General features: G+C 38.2%; 1 protein-coding gene and 1 pseudogene across 2 annotated transcripts; both read right to left on the bottom strand.

The window, feature by feature from the left end:
- Positions 1–1,198: 1,198 nt before the first annotated feature.
- On the bottom strand, positions 1,199–11,715 carry LOC149163532 (uncharacterized; annotated as a pseudogene).
- A 10,282-nt stretch (positions 11,716–21,997) lies between these two features.
- LOC149163531 (disease resistance protein RUN1-like) lies at positions 21,998–26,365 on the bottom strand. Of its 2 annotated transcripts, none has more exons than XM_089431771.1 (4): positions 25,348–26,365; positions 24,158–25,250; positions 23,673–24,023; positions 21,998–23,543 (listed from the first exon to the last, which is right to left on the bottom strand). In XM_089431771.1, the coding sequence occupies exons 1-4, from the start codon at positions 25,878–25,880 to the stop codon at positions 22,098–22,100; spliced, it is 3,423 nt and encodes a 1,140-aa protein (XP_089287897.1). In that variant the 5' UTR covers positions 25,881–26,365; the 3' UTR covers positions 21,998–22,097. The 2 variants fall into 2 exon arrangements, with proteins under 2 accessions (XP_089287897.1, XP_089287896.1); XM_089431770.1 differs by having other exon boundaries at positions 21,999–23,543; positions 24,143–25,250.
- Between the last annotated feature and the right edge of the window lie 665 nt (positions 26,366–27,030).

The following is a 27,030-nucleotide window of genomic DNA, read 5'->3' as shown; positions in this document are numbered from 1 at the left end:
ACACCATTTCTTGCATCCAATTTTATATCATTTTGAGCATCCAAATTTGCATCTATATTTGCATCCTATGTTAAGTCATGCGTTGTGTCCAACTTTTCATCCCATTTTGTGTCTACTATTACATTCAATTTTGAGCCATTTTTTACGTCCACTTTTGCATTTGTTTTTGCACCAAGTTTTGCATCACTTTTTGCATCCAACATTGCATCTCAATTTGCATCCAATTTTGAGCTAGTTTTATGCCCATTTTTGCACCATTTTTGTGTCTACTTATGTGTCCAATGTTGCACCATTATTTATGTCCACTTTTTCATCCAATTTTGCATCCTTTTTGGTGTCTAATTTTACATCATTTTCGCCATCCAAATTTGCATCATTTTTCTACCTCATTTTGTGTCCACATTTGCATCTCATTTTGTGTCTAAGTTTGAGTTTGAATTTGCATCTGATTATGCATCATTTTTGGCATCCAATATGGCATCCTTAGTTTCACCATTTTTTAGCCCCATTGTGCATCTTGTTTTATGTCTTTTCTTACATCTTTTTTTTTCTTTTTTTGTGCCCAAGTTTGCATCCCAAATTTACAACAGTGATTTATGATGATGGACCTTTCATGACCCTCACTATTGATGCATATATATGGAGACGTTCATTAATCATCACCATTTCATATATAAAAAAATGACTTTTGATGATGGCCCTTTAATGACCCTCACTATTGATACATATATATGGATGGATAGTGATCATCACCATTCCCCATGAATATTAGGGCACGATGGAATCGAACCACCAACCACCTACTTGTAAAGCAGGTGCTCTTCCATTAAGCTAGCACCCTTCAAAGAATTAGACTTTGAAACTTTATAAATTCTAAATTCTAAAACTTTAATTAAATTATAAAATAATCAAATCACAAGGGAAACTATAGATACTAAACAACAATTATAAATTTATACGCAATGCAAATTCCAATAGAATCCAATTAAAGTATTTCTGCTAGCACACCATACTCCATGAATATAGCACTAGGATCTCATAAATTTTCAATAGAAAACTTATTATCTATGTAAAGCAATTGATATACCAACTGAACACAATATATCAGAGTTGCAACCAACATCCTAGCCGCTGACCTCCAACCCCCCTCCCCCCCCAATAACTGTAGTCATAATTAAGCTTCTAATATAAGTTCACATTATTCTTCTTCTTCAACTTCCTCCAACCATTTCACAAAAGGCTCTAGTGACTTCACAAAGGTTTGCCTGAAATGCCCAAAATCACATCAGATCTTATTTTCACCCTGACAAAACTCAAACTATAAGAACAATATTAGCTTTATGAAATCCCAAAAGTTGCTTAATCAAGAATTTCAATTCTCATTTTAATAGAGTTCAAAACTCTCTAAATCATACAATTAGATTTGTCTAAACCTAAATTAATTGCATTTCCTCATAACAAAAAGGTTAAAAAACCAAAGAATAAAAGAATGTTAGGTTGTTAATACCTTCCCTTTGGGTTACTGCCTTTGCAAAACCACATCAGAATAGTATCTTTAGCAAGAAATTCCTCATCATAGAGAGACCTCACAATTTTGACAGACAGTTTCATGAGTATAGCATCCTCATAACATTGAATTTGAATCTTGTACATTATCTCCAATTGTAGTTTTGCAATTGTACATAAATTTTCAAGGCGTTTTTCCCATCTCTTAACTTGATAATTCAACAAAGTAGAGAATCATTTTAGTAAAATATGTAAGCTTCATACAGTTTCCAAAAAAACCATGTACAAAACTTCTAATAACTGAATTGTTAAGACTCGAAATAAAATAACCAGAAAACTAATGAATTCCAAATGCCAACCAAAAAACAAAAGATGTTGTCATTTTACATGCAAAAGGAAAATATCCATGTCAGATGGATAACCATCATTGGAAATATTTCACACAAACCTAATGGGTTAGCTCAATTGGCTTGAATCAAACATCTTGAAGGCAGAGAGGTCATGGGTTCAAGTCCCGCAAATACCCTTTGGGTTAGGAGTACAACATATACACTAGCAACATTTACCATGGTTTCCATTCATAGGAATGTGAGGAATCCCCTCAAGGATTTCCCCAAGGAAATTTTCCATGGGAAAAAAAGTACATGCTCGATGGAAAGCCATGGATACAAACATTGCATGCATAACTAATCCCCACATACTACATACAAACAATGTAATTGCAAGATAGTAATTCCCTCAGACCAAGGAGATATCTCTTGACATTAAATGCATGCTCTGACTGTTAAGTTTGATCCTTGTAGCACCTTTGATGGAAAATGGAATTAACATCCAATCTAGCACAAGCATGAACAAATTATTGACTTATGAATTCCAAGTGAGATAAAATGAAAACACATTAACAAAAGACTTTAAAAAATGTATCATATGTTAGAAAAGCTAGTGTAAACATATTTATGGCCAAGAAAATACACGCACACTTTTTAAATTGAATGAAAACTTCATGGAAACATAGGTTGAAGGATTCAGTATTGCATCTGTATACATTTTGTGATTAATTTCCAAAAAAAAAATATCTACTAAATTGACAATTTGATAAAAATATTTATATATACATCAATAAAACAAAACAAACATGTGCAAGAAGAAAAAACATGATATCTAGAGCAAGAAACAAAGTATCCACAATTGCATTAGATTTTAACAAATGTTGTCTATGAAATTGAAACATTCTATTTTCTCACGCACATCAATGAAAGGATCAAAGTGTGTAACAAAACATGATTCTTAAAAGTAGCAAAATGCAAGTCATGGGGATGACCCTTAAAACAGTTATCCATGGACCCATTTTCCAATTAGATTCTAATATTGACTAAAAGTTGTAAACATATTAAACACTTAACAAGAAGAAAATACTTTTCAAAATTCAGTAAAAATCCATAAAATTGTTAATGATATGATGAGGCATAACACATATGGTGAAAACAAAAGATAGTACATTGTCAGAAAACATTAAATGCTAACTTCATGCAATGCAAAATTTGAAATTTGTTGTTGGTTTTTTCCAGACCACTACAACATCCATAATAACATCCCATAAGATACGCACTACTTCAATATCAGGTAACTTTGACTCTTTATGGCACTGCTTTACAGTTTCAATGACTTCTGAAATATCAACATTCTCTGCAATCAAAGTTGTTAATGCACTCTTCATGTCCTTCAATTTCACATCAAACATTTTCTTTTCATTATATTTGACAAGAGCATCCAAACCCTCCTTACTGCCATACAAAAAGTCAAAAAGACATATGTTAGTAACAATCGACAAAAAAAACATGTGAGTTTAAGTAAACAGTTTGGTTCCAACGAAAACGTATTCCCACTTGAAATGTTCTGCAAAAGCTTCAATGGTGTGTTTCTGTATTAGGAATAAATCAAGAAGATTAGGTTCTATCTTCCCTCACTTCAACAATGCTATGATATCATCAAGATTGTTTTCAACCAGATACTCCTTGAAAAAAATTGTGATGAATGAAAGCATAATCCCCTTGGAAACAAGGTTGTCTTTGAGAAATGGTTGAAAAATGGTTTCTGGTGAAATCCCAGATAATTTTTGAGAGAGTGAGTGCAGTAAAAATTTCAATTTTTTTCCTTTCATTGTCCTCAAAAAGCTCAAGGGACTGCAAAAACCTTCGCATAACATTTTCAATATTCTTGATGAGGAAAGGCCTCTTGTGAAGTATCTTTTTTATATTCAGAACAAATGGCAAGATATTCTGCCTTGCAGGTTCACAATTCAAAACAACATAAGGATGTTGATCCCCTTCTTCAAGTTTTATGGTACCTGATTGTGTGTGACCTCCAATGAAGACCACCTATCAATGAACATCAGCATTAATAGCTTATTATAATTTTACAAAAATTAACTTTGTCGAACAAATAATAGCTAAATTGATGATCAATTATAGTCCAATACCAAAGCATGCAGATTTAATGTGGGACATATATATTTCAAATGTAAGCATATAATTCAAGATTGAGGTAAAAATGTCTCAACCTGCCTCTTTTGAGAAAGGAGGGCCAAGGAAGAGGGAAATCATGGCATGCCACAAATCAAAGTCCAAGGAAGAGGGAAAGCATGACATGCCACAAATCAAAGCCTCTACCTGTCATCAACCAACCCAAAACCCTCCCCATCAAACCTATGTTGTAAATGCTCTAGACCCTAGTTTAAGGGCCACATTTCCAACACTCTAAAACTTTTTATGGAAACAACCTACACCAATTCAACTCTAAATATGAACATGCAGAGGAAACTCATACTCTTCTTGGAAGAACAAAATAATGACTCTGAGGCACAAAACCTATTCCTTCCATCATTAGAAACAATAGAACCCTTGGTTTCCCTTGCTACAATCACTGGTTTGGGTAAAGTTGATACCTTCAAGTTTCATGCACATAAGAGAAGAAGCACAATGTAGCATTAAAATGTTGAACAAGAACATAAACATAATATTATGTTTAGCATTCTGGAAAGAAATAACACACCTACAGCTTCTTAAAAGCATAGGGAAGAAGAAATATGCTTAACAGTGATTCCATCCTTAAAAGAAAAAGTAACAAAGTTAATCATTATTCACTCTACCTTACAAGACCATAGGAAAATATCAACAATACATTTATCATTATAACTGGAATAGAAGAAAATGAGAGTTCATGAAAATTTGAGGATGTACCTTTTCCTTTCAAGGTTTTTGAATTCTACCAAAGTAGCGTTGTGTCTTTTCTTTTCTTCCTAGAGTTCAGTTTCTAGGTCCTTACATTCCCTCTCAAGAACACGTGCCTGGCTTTGAATTCTTAATACCAACCTCTTACATGCAGCAACTTTGACTGCTTTAACTCTTTCAAACCTGTTGCATATTCCCAAAACGTAAGTGTCTTTTGTCCAAATTACATCACAAAAAATTGATAAGCTTGCCAACACACACACAAGAAGTTGACAATTACAATTACAGCAAAATATATTATTCCTATTCTCTTGAAATCTAATAAGTTAGAACTATTTAAATCACCTCAATGTTTCATAAGTACTAAAGCTAAGTTGCATAGAAACATATACACATGCAAATACCAATACACTAGATTTCTTAAAACTCAAGATCTAGATAAAGGGAAACTATACACACAACAAACGAATACAACATAATATTTTTAAGTTAAGATCTAGATATAGAAAAATGATATTAGAAACATGTGTCTGTACTTATTAAAAACATATAAAATTCACATTTCCAAATGTGTTTCACTATAAATCTCTATTACAAAATTTAGCAATGCAGACTGGTATGAAAGGCTCATATTTGTCTGTTATAGGATGAGAGAAATGGGAAAAATTAAGACTTTAGGTCCCCCTACTTGGCCTTTTTTAAATTTTATTTTATATTTTATGTTACATTTTGAAAAAAAAAAAATAAGGATCTGATCGGTGGACGTTTTTGGCTAGAAACAGATCCTGAGTGGATCTCCAATACTTCCAAACTTAAACATATCTTGAGTGGATTCAAACATGCAGAAACGCAGATCCCGTAACTATGGTCAAAAGCTTATCAAATTCTAAGGATTAAATAAGCAAATATATATCCCTACCAGAATAAAATTGAGTTCACTCTAATGCTTGGCAGGTTACAATTAGAGAAAGTAGAAGAATTGGAATGTTCAATTTATCCATCAAAATATCAGATCCTTGCCAATTTTTGTGGCAAATATAATATGAGATCAAGAATTTCAATCTTATTTAAGAGATTTTGAATCTTGTATGAATCTTGTATACTTTCAAGCATAAAATTTTAAGTCATAGAATAAATATGGATAAATCTAATTTATGAAGATAAATCATCTTTTTGGATTTTTATTAAAAAAATAATTGATGTGAAAAAATTGACTAAAACCATTGTAAAAGGTCATGCTGATAGGTAAACGTGAATGTCAAATTTTCAAACCTAACTGAGTAGCTGCAAGTTTAATTCCCCATGATTATTTGTGTGCAAAAAAAATAGAGCTCTTAGAATAACCCAGGGGTATTCAAATACCTTTGCTTATGGGATTTCCATGGTTCCTTCCCATGGATAATGAAAACGTATAACTAAACCACAACAAACCATTTGAAGATAACGCTATATTTGTTTATGGAAAATAATATTTCATTACTGAACAATAAATAATCATACATAATTGTGCCAAGATATCCTCATTGGCCCCAATGTCAAACAAAATCCAAATCTTTTCTTAAAATGGTCATTAAAAACCTATGTTGCACTAGTTTTTAGGATGTGGAAACGGTGGGGGAAGGGCATGCTTCCTTGGGCAGCTAAAACACACCTGAAATTTTCACAAAACAGCATAACAAGCTATATTGTATAGTATTATGCACAACTCTTACATTTTCCAATTCTTAAAAAGCTTTGACAATTTAAAAAAGAGCTAAGTGACATTCAATTATTGGCCCATAGACATGAGAAAAAGGAAGTTTAGCTTTAAGAAACTTAAGTGTAACAATTTTTTATTTATAATAAGATCCATAAAAGGGTCTATGAGACAAAGAACTGTCTCTATAGCAGTTTTCCTTCCTCATATTTTTTGTTAATGGTCATTATGTTAAAACTTTGAAGGCATTTCCTCCTCAATAGGTTTTGCAGATTCTTACAGCTGTCTTGAAAAACACTACAAAATACCTTGGTTCTGTAAAGAGATTAAATTCATCTTTGAGATTAAAAGGGTGATTGAATAGGAAATTTGTTCAAACATTTAATACGCAATCCAAGTCACAACTATCTGATTGTTTTCACAATGTTTGAGGCTGGGATGATGGAAGAAATGGAATTGAATGACTCCTAAAAACCCATGCACAATATGTAAAAGTTGAGATGACCCCAAAAACAAGAACAAGAGCAAAAGCCAAAAGGATCAGCCCTTTGAAATGTTGCATTTCCTGGTTTTTTGACATGTAGGCTTTGCTTGCTATAATGTTGTCACTGAAAAGAGAATAATTAAATCACCAAAACCCCAAATTGAATCCCATCATACAAAACCAATGTTTTGGGCTGCAACTTGTATAGAAAATTTAGATCTAGTGTAATACAAAAAAATGGGAAAAATGTTCATATTGTCCAATCATCAATGTCCATTGTGTAGGTTTTAACCCTGTACATAAATTACCTGCATACGAATTCTAAAAATAGAAAATAAACAATGGTGGGAGCATAAAACATAAAATAGATATACACAGAGATTTTCCCCTGGATCCCAAAATCGGGACTACCAGATTATTTTTCATTATATTCCTTTCAATGTCACAACACATATATATACTTGCTGAAGCATTCATAAACCCCAATCCATTAACCCTGGATTAGAACATAACCTTAGTTCCCTTGACCGGATCTACAAGATACCATGGGAAGAAAACCATCATGCAGAAAACCATGTGCAAAACACATGCACAAAACCATAGGTAGGTCCACCCACCTAATATAGGGTCAAAAAAAAAAATTTCCCAGGGCGCGTGGGGCTAATCATGAAAAGAATATAACACACACCCAACATTCTCCCACTTGTTTTTTTATTTCCACACAGGGGGTCACAGGAGAGCTTAGTCATTGGTCCAGCCCGGCAATGCCCATTGTTTCTCTACACCAACAAAACTTCTCAGTGCTCACAGACTTTGTCAATGAATCTACATTATTCTTCAAAGTGTCCACCTTAACCAGCGACACCTTTTGGTCCTCAACCATATACCTCACAAAGTGATACTGAACATCAATGTGCTTTGTCTTTGAATCATAAGCAGGGTTCTTTGCCAAGAAAAATGCACTTTGGTTGTCACAGTCTATCCTTATAGCTTGTTGCCAACCCCATACTTGAACACGATATCTGCAACCAAACTGCTTCCTTGCTTGCATGAGTGGTTTCCATGTATTCTGCCTTTGTAGTTGAAATTTCCACTACAGAATCTCTTGCTCATCCAACTAACTACACCTCCAAATAGGTTAAACACATACTCACTTGTAGATTTTCTTTGATCTAGATCTCCAGCCCAGTCTGCATCAACAAAGCCATGGATGTCTAAAAATCTGTCCCATCCTGGTCTTCCTTGGTAGCACAGACCATAATCACTAGTGCCACAAAAATACCTAAAAACCCACTTCACTGTTGTCTAATTCTCCTTCCCTGGTTTTGACATAACCCTGCTCAATACTCCCACTGCATGTGCAATGTTTGGTCTAGTACATACCATTTCATACATTAGGCTACCGACTGCACTTTCATATGGAACACGGGACATGTCCTCTTCCTCTTCTTGTGTCTTGGGATACAGTTGAACAGATAATGTTACACCTACAGGAATAGGAACCTTCATCGGTTTACTATCCTGCATATTAAACCTCTGTAGTATTGTCTCAACATACTTCCTCTGGTTTAACTAGAGGTTCCTTTTTTCCCAATCTCGTTTAACTTCCATGACCAAAATAGAGTTTGCAGCACCAAGATCCTTCATGTCGAATTTGGAGGACAATTGGGTCTTCAAATCCTGAATAATTTCTTTGTCATTTCCAATCAGCGACATATCATCCACATACAAGACCAGATAAATAACATGATTACCAATTAATTTAAAATAAACAAAGTGATCCACTTTTCTTTTGGTGAAACCAAATCCCCATATAAATGTATCAAATTTATGATACCACATCCTTGGTGATTGTTTTAACCCATACAAAAAGATTTTTAACCTACATACCGGTTCTTTCTTTCCCTTCACCGCAAAGCCTTCAAGTTGCTTCATGTAGATCTCTTCTTCTAGATCCCCATGAAGAAACGTTGTCTTCACATCCATCTATTCTACGTCAAAATCTAAAGCAACAGAAATAGATAAAAGTAATCTAATAGAAGCTACCTTTGCAACAGAAGAAAAAATATCACCAAAATCAATTCGTGACACCTGGGAGTAACCTTTTGCTACCAACCAAGCTTTGTATTTCTCCACCTTTCCTTCTGCATTCATCTTCTTCTTAAACACCCACTTGCTTCCAATCGGTTTCCTTCCAAATGACAACTCCACTAGATCCCAAGCCTTATTTTTGTCAAGAGATGTCATTTCATCAACCATGGCCTCTTTCTAGAGTTTCCCATCCTCTGAATTTACTGCCTCCCTGACAATTATGGGATCATCATTAGTAATAGTTAAAGAAAAAATTGAATGGAAAGAAGATGGACTATAACTTTTTGGCTACCTTCTTTCTCAAACTGATCTTCTCATAGCTGGAGTTTTTGGCTCTTCATCTTATAATTTCTCTTCTGTTGTAGAGTCTGATTCTTCCTCCTTTAGCTCAAACTTTATCTTCTCAAGTTCCTTCAGTAGGACTTCATGTTTAATAACATCTTTCACCTCTCTAAACACCACATCTCGATTGTACACAACCTTCCTTGTTTCTGGGTTCCAAAGCTTATAGCATTTTAAAACATCCTTATACCCAATAAAGATGCACCTTTCAGATTTACTATCCAACTTGGTTCTTTTCTCCTTTTGAACATGTACATATGCATCACAGCCAAATACCCTCAGATGTGAAAGAGAGGGTTTCTTACCAGTCCATACCTCATGTGGAGACTTATCCTCCAACATTGATGAAGGTGATCTATTAACCAAGTAACATGCAGTCTCCACTCGCCTCTACCTAGAATTATTGTCCTAACCCGACACCACTGAGCATGCTTCTTTCATTTTCCATCAACGTCCTATTCATTCTTTCTACAACTCCATTTTGTTGAGGTGTGTATGGAGTAGTCTTCTACCATGCTATACCACACTTCTTACAAAACTCTTCAAATTCCTTCTTGTAGAACTCTCCACCATTATCTGTCCTCAGCACATTTATCTTCTTCTCTGTCTAGTTTTCCACCAAAGCCTTAAATTCTTTAAACTTGTCAAAGACTTCAGATTTCTTCCTGAGGAAACATATCCATGTATTCCTTTAGAAGTCATATATAAATGATACATAGTACACAGACTTACCCAGTGATGGAACCAACATAGGTTCAAACACATCATTGTGCACAAGTTGTAATATCCTTTTCGCCCTCTTAGCAGTAAAGGGGAAACTCACCCAATTCTGCTTCCTATATACACAATTTTTATAGAAATCGAAATGCATAGAGCAATTAGACATAACTTCAACCATACTATTACCATGAAGTATTCAAAGGCCCTTCTCTCCATTATGTCCAATCCTTTGATGCAATAGCATGGTCTTTTTTACAAAGACCGTAAGGTTTTCTACTCCACTTTCAGGAACCACAGAATTGTTGCACCCATCAATAATAGTGCTACCCAGAATCTTGTACAGAGTTCCAATCTGAACTCCCCGTATCAATACTAGTGCTCCCCAAAGCATCTTGGAGGTGTCTTTCTCGAATATTGTTTTTACACCTGCATCATCCATCTTGCTTATAGAAATCAGATTTCTGGCCAATGCAAGAATATGCAGAACACCCGGAAGTATTCTAATCCTTCCACCTTGCAACTTCATCTTGACTTTTCCACAACCGATGAATCTAACCTTCCTGCCATCCTCTAAGAATACATCACCACCATCATATTTCTCATACTCACAAAACCACTTCCGATGGGGAGTGAAGTGAAAGGATGCACCTCAGTTAATCAACCATGCCTCATGATCTACATGTGTACTTGAAGAAGAAGCCAAGTACACATCCCCACCTTCATCCGAGGTGGTTTTCACTTCTGCAAAAGGAGCATCATTAGATCAATTTCCTTTCTCAGGAGCTTTAGATCTACAATCCTTTTTGAAATGCCCTTCCTTTCTGCATTTTCAACATACCTTTACAAGTTTTCCTGAAGATTTAAATCTCCCTTTAGATTTAGATCTCCCACCCAAGGACTTATTTTTATTTTTGTTCTAGGACTGTCCTTGTATAGACAAGGCATCTCCATTCTGTCCCTCAATATTTTTCTGTCTCATCTCCTCTGACAACAAGGATGAGACTATTCCATCAAACTTCAAGGTAGTTGTATTGCTACCTATTGCAACAATAAGGCTAACCCACGAATCTAGTAGAGAACACAGCAAACCGATGCACTGATCTTCATTTAAAATTTTAATATCAACAGATAAAAATTGGCTTACAACAGTATTAAAGGCGTTCAGATGCTCTGTCACTAAGTCTCCATCCTTTATTCTCATGTTATATAGTGTTTTCCGTAGGAACGATTTGTTTCCCAAAGACTTAGATCGGTACAAAGTCTCTAACTTGTCCCACAGAGCCTTTGTCGTAGCTTCCCCGCATACATTCAAGAACACTGAATCTGAGATACACAACCGTATTGTGCTCATTGCTTTCCAATCCAACTTCCCCAATCTTCATCTAACATTTTCATTGGTTCAGTACCCCAGATCTACCATGATCCACTGATCTTTATCCACCTGTAGATCCTCCATCTTGAGTTTCCACAAATTAAAACTCTGACCATTAAATTTCTCAATCTCAATCTTTCCAATGCTCGCCATCTTCTTTCGTTGTAAGAATCGATCCTGCAGATCTCCCACTGAACAAGGTCTACCACATACCTGACAAAAACTCTTCAGTCACAAAGGCATCCCCTTGAAGTCGAAACAACTCTAACACCATATGTAGGTTTTAACCCTGTACATAAATTACCTGCATAAGAATTCTAAAAATAGAAAATAAACAATGGTGAGAGCATAAAACATAAAATAGATACACACAGAGATTTTCCCCTGGATCCCAAAACCTGGACTACAAGATTGATTTTTCATTATATTCCTTTCAATGTTACAACATATATATATACATGACGAAGCATTCATAAACCTCAATCCATTAGCCCTCGATTAGAACATAACCGTAGTCCCCTTAACCAAATTTACAAGATACCATGGGCAGAAAACCATCATGCCCAAAACCATGTGCAAAACTCATGCACAAAACCATAGATAGGTCTACTCACCTAATATAGGTTCAAAAAAAAAGAATCCCAGGGCGCTACCCCGAACTGCGTGCAAGGGGACTATTGCCCCCCGATGCAATGAAGGGGGTGCTACCGTGCCCCCTCTAACCCCCTGCTTCGTGTGTAGGGCTAATCATGGGAAAAATAAAACACACTCCCAACATATTATCAAAACTAAAGATGCATGCTCGTAATATTCCTAGATATACCCAGAACAACTTTGAAATCTGCCAAGAACATCCCCAAAAGTTATCCAAAACATCCCTGTAAATTGTCTCGAACATCATGGAGATGGCCAACAAGTCCCTAATAAAGTCCCCAATTGTTCAAGGACATTTCCTGGGATTCCCCATGTCCCCAAAGTGTCAAAATATCAAGTATGGGATTTTTGTTTGATGGGACAAGTCCCTACACATCTTAGTTGAAAATAACGTAACCACAATAATCTGCAAACTGCATTCTTACATAAAACTCAAAAGGAGTAACATCCATATTTTGTAGGATGACATCACTAATTTGTGGAAAGAAAAAGATAAATCAACCTTATGCCATTCCAAAAACTTCTTCCCAATCAGATCCTCCAACTACCTTTAGAAAAAAAAAACTACTTTCACAGTGTAGGGGAGAGAAAAGAGAGCATTGAAGTCAACAATAACCCATTCCCAGAAGACTAGTTCAGTCGAGGTTTATAATTTTTGGAGGAAAGAAACTCTTTTGCACCTAAGCGAGAGGAAGTATGCAATGCGGCTCTGCGAGGAATGTTTAGTGTGCTATCAAGAACACGTATAACATTTACACATTAATTTTTTAAATCTATTTAGCTAAAAAATTGTATGCTTTGGTATCTATTTCAATGAAGTCACCAAGGGCAAGGTATCTATTTCACCAAAGTCACCTAAGGCTTGTACATTCACTTGAAATAGTCCACTTGAGAATATTACAATATAGTGTAGCTTGTTTATACTATTTGAGGAAGATATCTTTAGCTAGTTTAGTTGTGTCTTATAATCTATTCCCATTTCAGTGAACATCTCTCTAAAGGATTTGAACCTCAGTAAAGGATATGAAATATGCCCACATTACCATCAAACCAAACCCTGTAAACATCAAGGATGATTATTTGGGATGGCATAAGATTGACTAAGCTTTCTTTTTTGTGGAAACGATAATATCGTGCCATATATGGGAATGTTCCTTAATTTGGTTTGGGTGAGATTGCAAATTTTGGATAAGATTTTTTTGCCCCTAAGCTAAAGAAAATATACAGTGCATCTCATCGAGATATGGAAATATATAGTGCAGCTCCTTGGGGGTACGTTTTTAAGAACTTCCAACCAAAAAAGCGAAAATACCAACTATGATCCTACCAAAATCTTTTGTATTTGGGTTATTATTGAGTTCAATACCTTTTTTTTATCACCTTCATTAGGAAAGGGGTCACTCTAGGGTATGGTAGGATGGTATGACAGTTTGGGAGAAGGTATATGGAATGTTGTATAATGGGATGTTACACCTAAAACCATTTGATTTGGGAAAGATTGCCATTTTTTGATAAAATATAGTTGCACCTAAGCAAGAGTAAGTATGCAATGCACTTCCTCAAACATTATTATTTAGGAATTGAAGTTGATCAACAACCCAAACATATTTTTATTTCTCAAGCAAAGTATGTTGGATAGCTATTAAACAGATTTGGAATGTAGGATTGTAACATTGTTTCTACTTTGGAGTAGAATTTGAAACTTACTTCCACTGAAGGAAGTGCATTTGATGATCCAAAAAAGTACAGGCAACTTGTTGGAAGTTTATATTTCTTAACCACTACTAGACCTGACATTACTTTTGTTGTAGGAATATTTTATAGGTTCATGCATCAACCATGTGAAGGTAATTGAAATGCAACAAAGAGACTACGGAAATAACTTGAAGGGCACTCAAATTTTTGGTATAAAATACTCCAAAATTGTAGATTTCCATCTCACTCGATATTCAAACTCTTATTTTCATGGTGATAAAGAGAATGGGGTCTCTACTTCTATTTATTTGATGAATCTTGGATCAATAACCATTAGTTGGGTGTCACGCAAGAAAACTGTACTTGTTGATTCTACCATTAAAGTTGAATATGTTTGTCATGTCCTCAACCACATTAGTAACAGGGTGCTGCTACACAATTTTGCACATTTTTTACTAAGGAAGAGGTCCCCACACTTTTGACTTAGGGACTTAGGGGCCAAATCGACTTTATTTAGCTGCTAGTAGAATGTGCGGGCCACCCACATAGGAGTTCGAATTCACCGTTCAATATGCTTGGAGGGAAAATGGAATGGGTGGATGGAGGGGCCCACATGAGACTAAGGGGGGCCAAGGAGTTATAAAGAGAGATCAGCTCTCTTTTTATTTTCATTCTGAATATTTGACAAACAAACTCACTGTTGTATGCTCTGTTGCTTAGCGAGTCTACCGGATGTTTAGCCATGAGTTTTCTGCAGGGAAGATTCAACCTCTACTTTGGAGGACCATCTGTACCCGCCCTAAGGAGGCTGTTCCACAGAGATTGCAGGAGTTTCCAGTAGTGATTCCCAGCTCAGCCAGCGATGCAGAGGAAGGGACTGCGTGTTTTCTGGGCAGCCAGAATATGTAGAGGTTGATTTAGCCACCCAAGAGGCCGAAAATCCAAAGTCAAAATCAGCTAAATTCCCTTCTGGGTTTTGTTGGGTTTGGTCCAAGGAGTCTAAGACTAAAAAGGCAGAATTTTCTAGGTAGTTTTTGGGCACTTTCCAGCAAGCCAAAAGTCAGCAGATGTAGTTGGAGAGCAGCTCCCAAGAGGCTGAAAATCCAAAGTCAAAATCAGAGAAATTCCCTTCTAGGTTTTTCTCGGTTTTGTCCAAGGAGTCTAAGGGTAAAATGGAAGAATTTTCTGGGAGTTTTTGGGCACTTTCCAACAAGCCAAAAGTCAATAGATGTAGCCGAAAAGCAACTCCCAAGAGGCCGAAAATCCAAAGTCAAAATCAGAGAAATTCCCTTCTGGGTTTTTCTGGGTTTTATCCAAGGAGTGTAAGGCTAAAAAAGAAAAAAAAATTGGGCAGTTTTTGGGTACTTTCCAGTAGGCCGAAAGTCAACAGATGTAACTAGAGAGCAGCGCCTAAGAGGCCAAAAATCCAAAGTCAAATCAGAGAAATTCCCTTCTAGGTTTTGCTGGGTTTTTTCCAAGGAGTCTAAGGCTAAAGGGGCAGAATTTTCTAGGCAGTTTTTGGGCACTTTCCAGCAGGCCAAAGTCAGCAGATCAGCAATTTACTTAGACAATGCAGAGCATAGTAAAACAGCAGCTGAACAACCATCTTTCCAGCTATTCTACCACCTAGATTTGGTCCAGCTTGTCCTTGTGACAAGCCCAGGTGCACTAATCCATTTATATAGTGTACTCATGCTCTCATGTTTCATAATATATGGCTCAGCAGTTCGAATATTACAGTGTTTCATGGGTGTTTGCTAAAAGTTTTTAATTTTCCATTATTGCATTATTTGTTTAATTGGTTTATCACTTAAATTCTTGTTTAGGAACATTACAGTGGTATCAGATCCATAATCTTGGCTCAGCCTGTGGGAAAGAATAGAATCAAACAACATGGTGGTCACCTGGAATGAGGTGGTGAGAATACAACAAATGATGATTGATGTGGGGAAGAAATTGATTCATTCCTTAGTTGGGAATCCAGACATGATTGCTTTTGATGTGGAGTTATTGGGGGGAAACTGGAGGGCATACCAATCATTGGGTCATGGCACTCAGGCGTCCCTCTCTTTTTTGGAAATTTGTGAACTAAGGGGTATGCACAAACCAATGGAGATTCAGTGGGATTTTGCAAGGATGATGAGAATTATTAAGAAAAAAAATGACAGAGTAGTTGAAGGGGCCATGGTTGGAAAAAAAGATAGTTGAGCATACACCGATTGATGAGGTGTCATCCATTGATGAGGTATTCGGGGTTGTGATCGATTTCTCAGGTGATAACAATGCACCACAGGTTGGTGAGGTGCTGGAAGACAGTTCCATTATTGTTGAGGAGCTAATAGGTACAGAGACCTCTAGATCTATGATGGAGTTGCCAGACGACAATCGCCTATAGCTAACTGGTAAGCATATCATGCATATTGGGTTGTCTATGGAGTAGCAGTCGAAGGCTCATGTCGAGCCCGTGATGGAGGAGGATGTACAGCCATCCCTTGGGCTAGCCACTGATGACGGGCATCATAGAGGTCATGCATTCGGTTTTCAGCATCGTTCACTTCAGAGGCCCACTAGCGGGGTCTATAGCGTTATCAACCCATCCTTATGCATTGGATTGAGGGAGGTTGCATTGTCTAGATGTACCAAAGGGGGTGGACAGGTTAGCAGGACTGAGCTGAGCATGATACCACATAAGCTTGGAGGGCTTGTTCCTTCCACAGAGGATTACACATTTGATCTCTCCTTTGGGATTGGATGGAGAGAGGTATTGAGCAGGTACTCGATGGAGCAGGTTAGGCGATTGCATACATCCATGGCCACATGTCAGTAGAGGCCATGGATTACTAGAGGGACTCGAGGGCAGGACTATTTTTTGGATCCAGGTGGGATTCTGCATCACATCATCGAGCTGGTAGGTGATGGTAGTAGCTATGGGATGGGTTTGACGCTTGAGTGCCCCCACATTTTCAGATCTCGATCAGAGCCCTAGCCAACATTAGTGACAGGATGGTTTGACAGGTGAGCAGACAGATTTCATGAGTTATCTTGGCATGCTGATGGCTCATGGAGTCACAAGGTGACTAGCTTACTCTTGCAAGAGTTGGTAGGAGGAGGTGGCATGGGTAGGCCACCAGACCGAATATTGTATGGAGACGATGTTCTCCCATTGAGGTTTAGGACTCAGGGGTCACGGACGATCGGCACAGCAAAGATATCCACCCTAGCAAGAGTGGAGTTAGAGTCCTCAGGTCTACTAGGATGGACGAGGGGACATGACGCGTGTCATGGTGGGGTCACTATCAGAGTGGCGGACACTTTGGCACATGCAGGATACCATATGTTACAGGGTGGTATGATAGTAGGCAGTGGTACACAAGACTACACAGAGTCAGGTCGTAGCATTCAGTGTTATATAGAGGGATGTGGCCTGATGCATACAAACCCAATTCTACGCCATAGCACCCAATGGTGTGCAAGGCTATGCGGCAAGGAGCAATGGTCTGCAGAGGAGCATGGAGATACATGGTGGTATACCATAGCATGCCGGTTTACACCGTGGGGTAGGAGGAGTGACTCGCATTGCTTTGAGGATGTGCGAGGAGTGACAGGTGTAGTGACATAGGAAGGACATGGGAGGGTACAAGATGGTATAGCAGTAATTGGGGGTATCCAGTGGTGTACATAGATAGGCTGTGGCATACAGTGGAATTTCATGGAGTGCGGTGGTACTTGGTGGTATGCAGTGACACATGATGCGGTGCAACGGGATCTTGGAGCTTTGCCTCCAGGGAGACTTATGGACAGGGATAGTAGGTGTACCATTGGACGCAACTCACCTAGGATCGATGAGGACATTCAAGCATTTGGGGACACCATGTTTAGTGGAGGCAAGGCCTCGAGGGAGTTATCATCAGATCTGAGGTGGAGAGAGGGTCATCCGTAGGATTACTCTTGAGCATTTCAGCAGACTCTTAATCATACTCTTTGGGACATACCTATCCATCATCCTCTAGTGTTGTTTACAATCGCAGAGAGTTCGGTTGTTTCACTTTGACACTCTTCATTCAAGCAACAGGGCATGGGGGACTCACCCTAGGCACTTGGATGAGACACCACGTGTCATGTGCTAAGAGGAGACTCTCTAGTTGAGCCACTTGGTAGGTGCATGAGTTGACGGTTATAGACTTAGGGATGGCATGGTTGATTGTGGAGGTAGCATATGTTCCACCCCTAGGTTCACTCTAGGGGAAGTGACCGAGAGGGAGTTACATGGTACTTTTTCAGTTGGACAGCTTGGGGCGTTAGGGGAGCATGAGGTGCGGAGGATAGTGGTCCTTGTTGGTAGGATGATGCTTAGGCTTCTGGAAATACCCGAGCACATCATCAGGAGTTGGGATAGCAGATCTCGTTGTGTGATTTGGTAGGCACAGAACAACTGGATATTTGTGGCACAGGTTCTTGATGCTCAGTGCCTACTTATTGGATACCTACAGGAGGTAGAGACGAGGCACAAAGGGGTCCCAACAACTAGTAGCATATCACAACGACAGACAGAGAGGATTGGGGTTTGTGGACCTCCAGTATGGTTATGGGATCCAGGGATCCAATGGATTGGTGGGATACTCCACTCCTCAGTGAGCATGGTCGGGATAACAAGTGGATTGATTCGTTCACAAGTGAACACATGGGCGATCACCGAAGTCCTCACTATAGGACAAGGCAGATTGTTGCTCAAGATTTGGGCTAGCCATGGAGTGATAGGCGCTAGCACTATTGAGTCACTTTGGCAAGATTGGCCTAGCCTCGATCATCGCATAGATTATGGTCGAGAGTTATGGGAGAGGAGGTTCTAGTATGAGCATGCTAGGTAGTCATTCATGACCAGAGTGTCACGATGTCAGCAAGATAGGTTCCTTTTGCGATAGGCAGGGGATTCTGGTATAACAGGGCTAAGCAGTTGAACTCCCCGTGGAGGTGGGTTGATTTCTACAGGGGAGGGTCATGTAGATCTTCCATTTGGTTTTAGTGATTCATTGATGGTGTGGGGAACTTCACCGGTGTGGCAAGGTGATCGACAGGAGGAGATCAGGGGAGGCCCGGGTAGACGAGGGTTCAATTTCACCAAGATTGGATTGCATCTTCAAGAGTTTACTCTTGTAGTGCACGAGATGGACTATTCGGTATAGCAGCTTCATGAGGATTTGGGTAGAGTTTTACATCGTCGGGATGCTCTACTTATTTGTAATAGACACAGGGGTTCAAATGCCCACTCACTATCTAACAGGATAGCGAGTGGAGAAAGGGGGGCTTCACATTGATCAGGTTGGCTTGGGATTCAAGTATCAAGGGACTCCTTCACTATAGGATAGTACAACGATCAGGGACAATCCAATGGCACATTTGGGACCCTCGTGAATTTTGCAGTGATAGTAGGGGTCCATCGTCAAAGAGGGTGCTTTTTCAGGCATTGCTTGAGGACAAGCAATGTTTGGTGCATTGGAAGAACTTGCTAGATGAGGATGCACGCAACATTTGGGAGGGAAGGACTGTCATGTATATTCTCAAACACATTAGTAACAGGGTGTTGCTACACAATTTTGCACATTTTTTACTAAGGAAGAGGGCCCCACACTTTTAGCTTAGGAACTTAGGGGCCAAATCGACTTTATTTAGCTGTTAGTGGAATTTGGGGGCCACCCACATAGGAATTCGAATTAGCCATTCGATATGATTGGAGGGAAAATCGAATGGGTGGATGGAGGGGCCCACATGAGGCTAAGGGGGCCCAAGCAGTTATAAAGAGAAATCAGCTCTCATTTTGTTTTCATTCTGAATATTTGACAAACAAACTCACTCTTGTATGCTCTACTGCTTAGCAAGTCTACCAACTATTTAGCCACGAGTCTTCCGCAAGGAAGATTTAACCTCTACTTCAGGGGATCATCCGTGCCCGCCCTAAGGAGGTTGTTCCACAAAGATTGTAGGAGTTTTTAGCAGCGATTCCCAGCCTAGCCAGCGACGCAGAGGAAGGGACTGCGTGTTTTCTAGGCAGCCAGAAATACATAGAGGTTGATTTAGCCACCCAAGAGGCCGAAAATCCAAAGTCAAAATCATATAATTTCCCTTCTGGGTTTTTTTGGGTTTTGTCTAAGGAGTCTAAGGCTAAAATAGCAGAATTTTCCGGGTAGTATTTGGGCACTTTCTAACAAACAAAAGTTAGTAATGTAGGCGGAGAGCAGCTCCCAAGAAGCCGAAAATCCAAAGCCAAAATCAAAGAAATTCTCTTCTGAGTTTTTCTGGGTTTTGTCCAAGGATTCTAAGGCTAAAAGGGCAAAATTTTCTAGGCACTTTCCAGCAGGCCGAAAGTCAACAAATGTAGACAGAGAGCAGTTCCCAAGTGGCCGAAAATCCAAAGTCAAAATCAGAGAAATTCCCTTCTGGGTTTTGTCCAAGGAGTCTAAAGCTAAAAGGGAAGAATTTTCTGGTCCATTTTTGGTCACTTTCCAGCAGGCCAAAAGTCAGCAGATGTAGCTGGAGAGCAGCTCCCAAGAGGCCGAAAATCCAAAGTGAAAATCAGAGAAATTCCCTTCTGGGTTTTGTTAAAAAAGTCTAAGACTAAAAGAGCATAATTTTCTGGGCAGTTTTGGGGCACTTTCTTGCAGGCCGAAGTAAGCAGATCAATAATTTACCAGGACAACGGAGAGCATAGTAGAGTAGCAGCTGAACAACCATCTTTCCAGCTATTATACCACCTAGGTTTGGTCCAGCTTATCCTTGTGACAAACCTAGGTGCACTATATATTGTACTCATGCTCTCATATTTCATAATATATGGCTCAACAGTTTCAGTATTACAGTGTTTCATGGGTGTTTGCTAAAAGTTTTTAATTTTCCACGGTTGCACTATTTGTTTAATTGGTTTATCACTTAAATTCTTGTTTAGGAACGTTACAATGTTGCAGTAGCTCAAGCCACAAAAGAAATCATTTGGCTTCGCAAGATACTTGAAGACTTGCAAGAGAAGTGGAAAGATTCAAATCCTTTATTTGTTGATAATTTTTTGCAATTCAATTGGCCAAGAATCCAAAGTTTCATGATCAAAGCAAACACATTAATACGAAGTATCACTTGATTCGACATTATGTAGAGGTCGAGGTAATTCCTCTAACACATTGTCCTACTTCATAACATATAACAGACATATTCACCAAAGCACTAGGATGATAAAAGTTTGAAAAATTCAAATGTCTCTTCAAATTAAGGGGGGAGTGTTAAATAATCATTCAGAATATTGTACATTATTAGTTTAGAGTTGATTAGTTTATATATCTTTGTTTATAGTTAGCAAAACCATCATACAATTGTGATCTGGTAATTATCCTTTGTTTGTATAAATGTTGAATGATTTCACTTAATGGAATAACGATTTATTGTGGAGTTCAATGGGCATGTACAAAATTCATATGAAGTTGTATGGTTGAAGTCTCAAATTCAATTCTTAGGAATAAGGGAACTTTAGACATTCTTTATACTAATGTAAATAAATATATTTACCTAAAGTTTCTGCCAATCATAATTAAAGCAAGTTTGTGGAACTTTAGACATTCTTTATACTAATGTAAATAAATATATTTACCTAAAGTTTCTGCCAACCATAATTAAAGCAAGTTTGTCCACCAAAATATGTAGGATTTATATGTAATTAAACATACTTACCACAAGCTACTACCCATCAAAATATATACAAGTCCTTTATGTAAACCAACATAGATTCATCTTAACAAGGGCCTATCAAATACAATCAAATTTTTAAAAGTGCAAACTATTTTCCAAATTTGACACTTTCAAAGAAATTTAGACCTTTAAATATTTGATATGTGAAAACAAGATATATATGAGATTAAAATATATCTACATTGATTTATCCATTAAACCAATATATATATAATTTTATAAAATAAAATAATTTAAAAATAAATAAATTAGAGCTTCAATCATTAAAATACTTCCAAATTTATTTTTTAATAATAATAAATTAATAACACTTAAATCAATCAATAAAGCACCTGTGCAAAGCAAACAAAACAATCGTTTCTTAATTAAACGCCATCTAAAAATCAGTTACTTTCCCATTAGTACATTGATTGTTAATTAGTATATTAATGCAACCATAAAATAACCCAGAAAGGATACATAAATTGCACCTCCAATCACTAACATGATTTCAAATTTATTTATTATAATAACAAATAGAATAATGAATAAAACCACTTCCTCTGTGAAGACCACTCATTTATTCATTAAACGGGTCTAACCATAAACAAACAATTCTGAACATCTGTGGCGCAGTTGCTCCACCACATCTGCACTCCACTGTAATTTGGGACATTCTTCTGCATGAAGACTCTTCAACGACATACAATGCTGGATGCCTTCCACCTCCTCTAACTCGTGACATCCTGTAACCCATAGTTGTTGAAGTTTTGTCAGCTGCCCCAATCCCCCTATGCTCTTCAACTTTGCACATGCACTTGTATCCAACCACCTCAAAGATACCAATGTTTCAATATTTGGCAATTCCTCCAATTCTATGCAACCCACAATGCTCAGCTGTTGCAGTTTTGCAAGACCATGAATCTTATCTATTTTCCTCAAATTATCACAACCCATAAGTTGTAAATGAATGAGATTGTTTGGCAATATTCCAACCTCCACAACATTACTACAATCAAGCACTCGGAGTTCTTCAAGGTTGACACAAACACCTCCAGCAAATGATATCTCTGATATCTCTGTGCTTTCAACCGCTAACACCTGGAGCCGCGGAAGTATGCAGTTGTCAATGGAAAAGTCCAAATCATTCAATGTTTCTCCTTTTCCTTTGACCACCTCCTTAAATGGCAGTTCGCTTATCAATGGACAATTGTCCACTCTCAACTCGGTCAACTGAGTCAGCATCCCAATCGAACCCGGCAAACATTTCAACTCCTTGCAGGAACGTATAATCAATGTCTTCAAATTCTGTAAGTCACCCAGCGAAGCCGGCAAATATTTCAATTCCCTGCAACCACAAAGCTGCAATTCCTTCAATTCTTTTAAATTACCCAGAGACGCCGGCAAACATTTCAATTCCTCACACTGGGAGAGGTGCAATTCCTTCAAATTCTTTAAATCACATAGTGAAGGCGGCAGCAAGTCCAGCAACGGGGCTCCTACTACCAGAACTTCCAAAGCGCTTAGTTCTCCAATTGTACTTGGCAATTCTTTTAAATTTGAGTTTCTCAAACCTAACTGTTCAAGTGACCGCTGACGCGCAACTTGTGGAGGGAGTATTTCAATTTTCCCACAGCCACTGAGATTCATGTACTCAAGGGTACATATATTTCCTAGTGTTTCGTTTGACATCGTTACATTAGTGCAATACTGCAAATCGAGACTTTGGAGCTTGATTAATTTACAAAAGGAGGCCGGCAGATTCTCCAAAGCGGAGCAGTGAGACAGCCGGATCTGTTGGAGGTTGGTTAAATTACCAAAGCACTCTGGCAGTGACTTCATTTCTGAACATCTTTCTAATATCAAAACTTTTAACGACTGCAGAAGACAAAATTCTTCTGGCAATTTTGTTAGATTGACTTTCTCTCCCCATACCGAAACAGGGTATATCAGAATCCGTTCTAGATGCTTCAACTTCCCTATAGAACTTCCAATGTTCGAGAGTGGACCCTGAATCTCCAACTCCCTCAACTGTAAAGGTGCCTGCAAAATGTTCACAAAAATATAAATGGATTATCTTTCTCATCAAAATACAACTACAACATACTGGACACTCTGTGGTACACTATCAATAATTAAACACAAACTTTAATTCAACAAATCCTAATTTACCTGCGATTCCTCTTCCCACAATGTTTTTAATTTGCTGCATTGCAATTGTAAAACCCTTAAATTTTTCAATGAAATAGAAGGCGGCAGGGAAGTGCAGGGACAGTTGTTCCAACGCAGCCATATGAGATTTGGAGACTGAACCCTTGTCAAAATGCGGTCCACCAGAACATCCTCACTATCAAGAAGTTGCAACCTCATCATACGAATACCGCTCAATAAATCATCAACAAATTGCAACCTCCTCAGACGAACATCGCCCAATACATCATCAAGAGGTGGTGACCAAGGCATACGAGCCATTGGAATTCCGTCTTCTCTGAAAGCCATTTTAATTCCCCGCAAGGCTGTTACCTGTCCATTCTTGAAACATGACAGTTATTACACATGCTCTCTTGTAAAATGATGATGGAAGAATAAAAAAATTAGAAAATGATTGCTTGACAAACTGGATTGAATGATCTAGCACTTACAGATGATGCACTTACAGATGATTGCTGTAGCAAATCATCAATGTCGTTCTCTGTCCAACGCCACAGACGACGCGGCAATCCTGAAGCTTTGGCAATCTCTCTTCCCAAGTCTCTAAGGTGATCGTGCATTTTTATCTTTTTTTCACTATTCACCTCCACAAGACATCTGTCCTGTATATTTCGAAAACCACATAAACCATTATCCCATATTCTTACGGCCATATCTTTATCTTCTCCAATGAAAAAACAGGCAATATCTAAGAATATCTGTTGTTCCTCCATATCCAGTGCCTCATAACTGATTTGAAGTCTTTGTTTTATCTCATTGGGAAGTATGCGTTGAAGTTTATTCAATTGGTCTTCCCAGTAAGATGCGTCTTTTCCATTAAGAAGTGCCCCAAACACCTTTAAAGATAAAGGCAATCCACCACAGGCTTCTACGAACTTCTTTACCAAAGATTCAAATTCTGAGGGTGGATATGACCGGTTGAAGGAATGCAAACAGAAGAGCTCAAGAGAATGTTGTGTACTAAGGCCAGTTAGGTTATATATTGATGACTCTTCGACTCCTGAGCTTATGAGAACATCTTTGTTCCTAGATGTAATCAGTATTAAGCTATCGGAGTGGAGAACAGTTTGATCAGGCAAAAGTGCATCAACCTGATCCACATCATCTACATCATCTATAATTACTAAGGCATTGGCAGATGAGAGATGCATCTTGAGCATCCCTATAGCTTCATCAACACTGTTTACTGAATTATCAGTTCCAGTCAAGTTCTTGAGCAGTATTTTCTGCAACAAATTTAAAGAGCCTTTATCTGCATTATCTCTGACATCAGATAAAAAGCACGATCTACTGTAACCAGAACTCTTCCTATTAAAGAATTCTTTTGCCAATGTGGTCTTTCCTACACCACCTAACCCCACGATCCCAAAGATCTGAGGTTTCCCTCTCTGCTGTTGTGGCAATAAAACTGTATTTTCAAAATCTTTCACCTTATCATCCAAACCTGTTGGATATTTAGCTACATCCAAGGCTAAGGCTGGTTTCTTCACCTTTTTTAACACCTGTTCAACTACCTTATCTACCAGCTCGCCCTCATCGCTGGTTATTCAAAAGAATATAAATAGAACTAATGAGCAAAAGAACTCTATGTAACATAAAATAATACAATAACCAGAAGGAAGTTTTGAGTTCTCACCCGTTACACGCCTCAAGCTCAAAACCGCTTATATCTGCAGCTCTAGAAAGAGCATTTCTCCAATTTTCAATCATGCCGGAGTCGTATCTCGACTTCTCTTCATGAGTTTGAGGGTCATAATCAGTCTTCTTTTCCAGTTTCTCTAGGGCTTCAGCATAACTTCTCTTTTTGCCCCGCGTCCACCTAAGCTCAGTAGGCTTCACGTGGTAGAACACTGGAATTATGGGCGCCTTTGAGTCCAACATCTGGACGAGCTCATTTAGACACCAAATTGAATCGGCATATCCCGGAGAGAAAATGGCCACATGAACTGAGGCCGATCGAATAGCGTCTTCAATCTGAGGAGTGAAATAGTCTCCCCGTTGTAATTCAGGCTGATCCAGAAAGACTCTTAGTCCATGTGAAAGGAGACGCCTGTAGAGATGGCTGGCAAAAGTTTTCTTTACATCAGGACCACGATGGTTTATAAACACATCGTGGTTGGAAATAGCAGATCTGCAAGTGGAGGTAGCTGCGGAGGAGGATTCAGCCATCGCCGTTTGGAAAATAGAAAATAGAAATGGAGATGATGGGAGGATGTTCGATGCTACCGAAGCAGCTTGCAAGGAAAGATATTATCTAGGATTTTGAGAAGAGCAGAAATACTGGAAAAACTGCAATGAAAAGTAGCTTAGGAGATTGAGTAAAGCAGATATTCTAGGAAAATTGCAGTGAAAATTAGAGAGAAAAATGCTGATGGTGTGCAGAGAGAAATTTACATACATCAAACCCTGAGAGATCGACCTAGATGTTCGATGCTACCGAAGCAGCTAGCAAGGAAAGATATTATCTAGGATTTTGAGAAGAGCAGAAATACTGGAAAAACTGCAATGAAAAATAGCTTAGGAGATTGAGTAACGCAAATATTCAGGGAAAATTGCAGTGAAAATTACAGAGAAAAATGCTGATGATGTGCAGAGAGAAATTTACATACATCAAACTCTGAGAGATCGACCTACCAAAGCGTGTATTTTTTGGCGCAACTGGATACCATTTAAGTAAAGTAGAATATGTACACCTGGTGGGCCATGGACAGTGGAGTTTTATTTTTATCACAAAATATTAAGTGATACTCTCACTGTCGCACATGTAAGGACGAGATGCTTAGGAGATTGAGTAAAGCAGATATTCTGGGAAAATTGCAGTGAAAAATGCTGACCGTGTGCAGAGAGAAATTTACATACATCAAACCCCTGAGAGATCGATCTACCCGGCCAATAGGATAAAGCGGGTATTTTTTGGCTCAACTGGACACCATTTAAGTAAATGAGAATATGTACACCTGGTGGGCCCTGAACAGTAGACTTTTATTTTTATGACAGTGGACTTTTATGTAAGGACGAGATGCTCTACCGTGTCTGTAAATTGAACCGACAAAAATGGAATTTGGGGTGCCACCCACCGCATACTTTTCCATCACTAGCTTTTCACTTTTGCTTTTGTTAGGGGCCTTTCTCCTCTTTTGCTTTGCAATTTGGGGTGTCCCCACCAAAGTCTTTTTCATCACTATTTTTCATCACTAGGTTTTCACTTTTGCTTTTTCATAGGTTTTTTTTTGTTTTTTTCCTGGCTTTGTTTTTTTCCATGTGTCCGGTTAATAGGTTATCTTTATTTTTTTTCCTAAGAGCATATGTTTCCTCCTAA

The sequence above is a fragment of the Pinus tabuliformis genome, chromosome 5_1 (genome assembly GCF_031772625.1).
Source record: "Pinus tabuliformis cultivar Carrire ecotype Pingquan chromosome 5_1, CPIR1, whole genome shotgun sequence".
Taxonomy (NCBI): Eukaryota; Viridiplantae; Streptophyta; class Pinopsida; order Pinales; family Pinaceae; genus Pinus; species Pinus tabuliformis.
This window is presented reverse-complemented; position numbering and strand designations above follow the sequence as displayed.